The sequence below is a fragment of the Temnothorax curvispinosus genome, unplaced genomic scaffold, assembly GCF_003070985.1.
Source record: "Temnothorax curvispinosus isolate PA1 unplaced genomic scaffold, ASM307098v1 QBEX01002143.1, whole genome shotgun sequence".
In the NCBI taxonomy this organism is placed as follows: domain Eukaryota; kingdom Metazoa; phylum Arthropoda; class Insecta; order Hymenoptera; family Formicidae; genus Temnothorax; species Temnothorax curvispinosus.
This window is the reverse complement of record NW_020211923.1, coordinates 1-3,489: the sequence shown is the minus strand read 5'-3', so window position 1 is coordinate 3,489 and position 3,489 is coordinate 1. Positions and strand designations below refer to the sequence as shown.

Genomic DNA, 3,489 nt, shown 5'->3' with positions numbered 1-3,489 from the left:
AGGAGCCAAACTGCATTTCGACATCACCGATGTCTTGCTCTGGATTCGACAAGTTCGGCACTTAGTTGCCACTGACATCACCAAAGGGTATAGGCAGATCAACGTGCATGAAGATGACTGAAAGTTACAACGGACTCACTGGATAGATGAACAACTCAATGAAGTGCCATATCATCTAACAACGGTCGATGTGTTGATGACAATTCTGGAGGCGACGACACCGTTCAGCAGGTAGTCAATACTGCTCAACGGACTTGTGCATGGCGGGCGGCTTCCCATTAGCAAGGTGGCACGCGACTCATCAAGATGTACTCACTGCGGTTCAAGCAGAAAAAGACCAGGGCTCACAAACTACATTGACGATTGCGTAACCAAAAGACTCAGATTACGATGGCTTCCTCAAGAAGATTCATTCACATTCTCAACAAGGATCTCGTCGCACACCGATCATCTCACCAAACGCCTCGCTTGGTCTGAAGTGGCTCAGATACTCGATCCATTGGGCTTTGTATCCCCAGTGGTGATCAAGGCGAAGATGCTCTTGCAGGAGCTTTGGCTACATGAAGCTCCAATGGGATAAACCACTGCCATCCCAGCTCTCATCACGGTGGCTCATTATCAGAAAAGAACTCACAAGCTTGCAAGCTCTCAATACCTCGGTGATACATCCAAGGTAGCACCTCTCAAACCACATGGAGTACCTCGTCAGTGGAATTTCACGGCTTTTCTGATACGTCTCAATTGGCAATGGCTGCAGTCGTATTTATCACCGTCCACGGCTCTAATGGCGCCACGATTTCATTGGTGTGCTCCAAAACGAAGGTAGCACCGCTCAAACGGCTCACCATCCCGAACTCACCGCAGCACAGCTGCTCTCAAGACTCATGCCATACGTTCAAGCCACCTTGAAGTTGAACGTTACAGCAACTCACCTGCGGACGGACTCTGTTGTGACACTCACGTGGATCAAATCTCATGCATCGCGCTGGAAGGATTTCGTGAGAAATCGAGTTTTTCAACTTCAAGAGCTCACTGCGAACGCACATTGGAAATACGTACCAGGTACGTCCAACCCAGCCGACTGCTCATCACGAGGATTAACTACTGCTCAACTTCAAAGCCACTCATTATGGTGGACGGGACCACCGTGGATTCTCACACCTGAAGCATGGCCATCTCAACCCGCGCTTCCTGACGAATTAAACGGTCATGAGGCTCGTCCTGGCATTGCTCTATATGCAGCTGCATCTCAGCCGAACTATCATTGGGATCTCATACTCAAGTACTCAACCTTCAATAAATTATTGAAAATAATAGCTCTCTGTTTCAGGTTTATCGCTCTCTTGAGAGGGTCCTGGGACGGGTCGTTGGATTCGCACTCTGCTTTGGAGAAGGCCAGATTCTTCTGGATTAAGGCTACTCAAGCGGCATACTTCACGTACGAGATCAAGATGCTCACGGCCAACTCGAGACTACCAACTGCTCACGCATCCAGTCGATTGACTGCGTACATAGACGCTCAAGGACTCATCCGAGTTGGCGGCCGTCTCAATCAACCAGCACTAGATCAAGACAACAAACATCAGGCGATGTTACCTCGCCACTTCTCAACCTTAATCATCGCTCACGCCCATTTGCGCACCCGGACTGGAGGAACTCAGCTGACATTGGCTCATGTCAGGCACAATTACTGGATCATCGGCGGACGGGCTCCGGTGAAGTCTTGTATTTTTCGGTGTGTCGTGTGCGCTCGGCAGAGGGGGATCCGTGCTCATCAACTGATGGGCCAACTACTTCTCTCTCGGGTTACGCCGTCACGTCCGTTTACTCATACAGGAGCTGACTATGCCGGACCGCTCACTATCAAAACATGGAAGGGACGAGGTGTGAAAATATACAAGAAAGGGATCTGTGTTCGTCTGCTTCTCCACTTCCGCAATTCACCTCGAAGTAGTCAGTGACTACCCATCAGAAGGATTCATAGCAGCCTTCCGAAGATTCTCAGCTAGAAGGGGAATTGCTCAGATCATGTATTCGGACTGCGGGACAACATTCATTGGAGCAGACGCCGCGCTCAAGAAAATGTTCATCCAAGGCTCTCAAGAACATCACGGATTGCTAAAGTTTTACAACTTACTGACACAGGATGGGAGATCAACCCACCAGGCGCTCTACACATGGGGGGCAAGTGGGAGGCGGTAGTAAAGTCTGAAGTTTCATCTGAGACGGACTATCGGGGAGACTCTACTCACGACGGAAGGACTCACAACGTTGCTTACGCAAACCAAGAACATTCTCAACTCGCGGCACTTAGAACCGCTGAGTGACGACCCTGAAGACGTCTCAGCGCTCACACCAGGTCATTTCCTCATTGGAGGTCCAATCACTACCATACCCGAGCCATCTCTGATTGACCTAGGAACCTCACGACTATCTCGGTGGCAGCTCATCCAGCAGCGTGTTCAACATTTTTAGGCACAATGGTCGGCTCATTATCTGCAACGCCAGCAGGCGATATCCAAGTGGCATCATCCTAACAACAACATCAAGATGGGTTCCATCGTGCTGCTCACCGACGAACGCTCTCCACCGTGCAAATGGCCACTCACCAAAGAAACAGCTTTGCACCCCAGCAAGGGTGGACTCACCAGGGTGGTTACCCTCAAGACGGCCACCACGACACTCACTCGGCCAAGTGCCAAGCTTGCCATATTACCCATTTCAACCGGAAGAAGGATCAAGAGTAAGGAATCATCAACAAGGTTGCTGATGGCGGGCGGAATGTTCGAGATTCCGTTAACGTTGCGCCGTCAGATCAGATGGCAGCATCGATCGGGTAACGACGCTAGATCACCGCGGCAGCTTGCGCCGCGCACGGGCGCGCTCATCGCCAACGTCTTCCTCGCGATATTCAGAGTCGTACAAATGGCCGCGCAATGATCAGACGCACGACGTGTGCTCTGTGCATTTTTGATTGTGACTACACATCGAGGTGCCCACCGCAGTGATTACAACAGCTGCCGAGATACTGCATTAACATGTAAGGCGACCGCTCATCCAGCTCTACTCGGGTACATCAACACGACAACTCAGGCTCACATGTGCGCGAGTGCCGATCGCCACGTGTCTCACCGGCTCACGGGCGAATCATCGAAGAGGACGGCAATTAATATAATTGCCTTTCATTTACACAGACTATATAGACACCTCATTTTGTTCACCGCTCATCACTCTCGGGTCAGATTGTATCAATTTTGACGCATTAAAGACGCATTAAAGACGGCTCAGACTGTGGTCTGAGTTACACAAAAATAAAGTGAATATTTAGTTAACACCTTCCACGCGCGTCCTTCTCATCCCGTTTCCATCGCCGGGATTAATCAGCGATTTCGCGAACATTTGGTCCTTCGAGCCGGATGCGTGGAAATTAGAGTGTAACTCAGACACAGATCATGTGGACAGGGCATGTCCTTCACGACATGCCACGTG

At 50.4% G+C, this 3,489-nt stretch overlaps 1 protein-coding gene across 1 annotated transcript; it reads left to right on the top strand.

The window, feature by feature from the left end:
* Positions 1-884: 884 nt before the first annotated feature.
* LOC112468833 lies at positions 885-2,743 on the top strand (the record flags this gene model as incomplete). The annotated part of the gene is made up of 3 exons (XM_025038197.1): positions 885-1,282; positions 1,331-1,715; positions 2,476-2,743. Coding segments are annotated over exons 1-3 (1,051 nt in total), but the record flags the coding sequence as incomplete, so codon positions are not given.
* Positions 2,744-3,489: the final 746 nt, after the last annotated feature.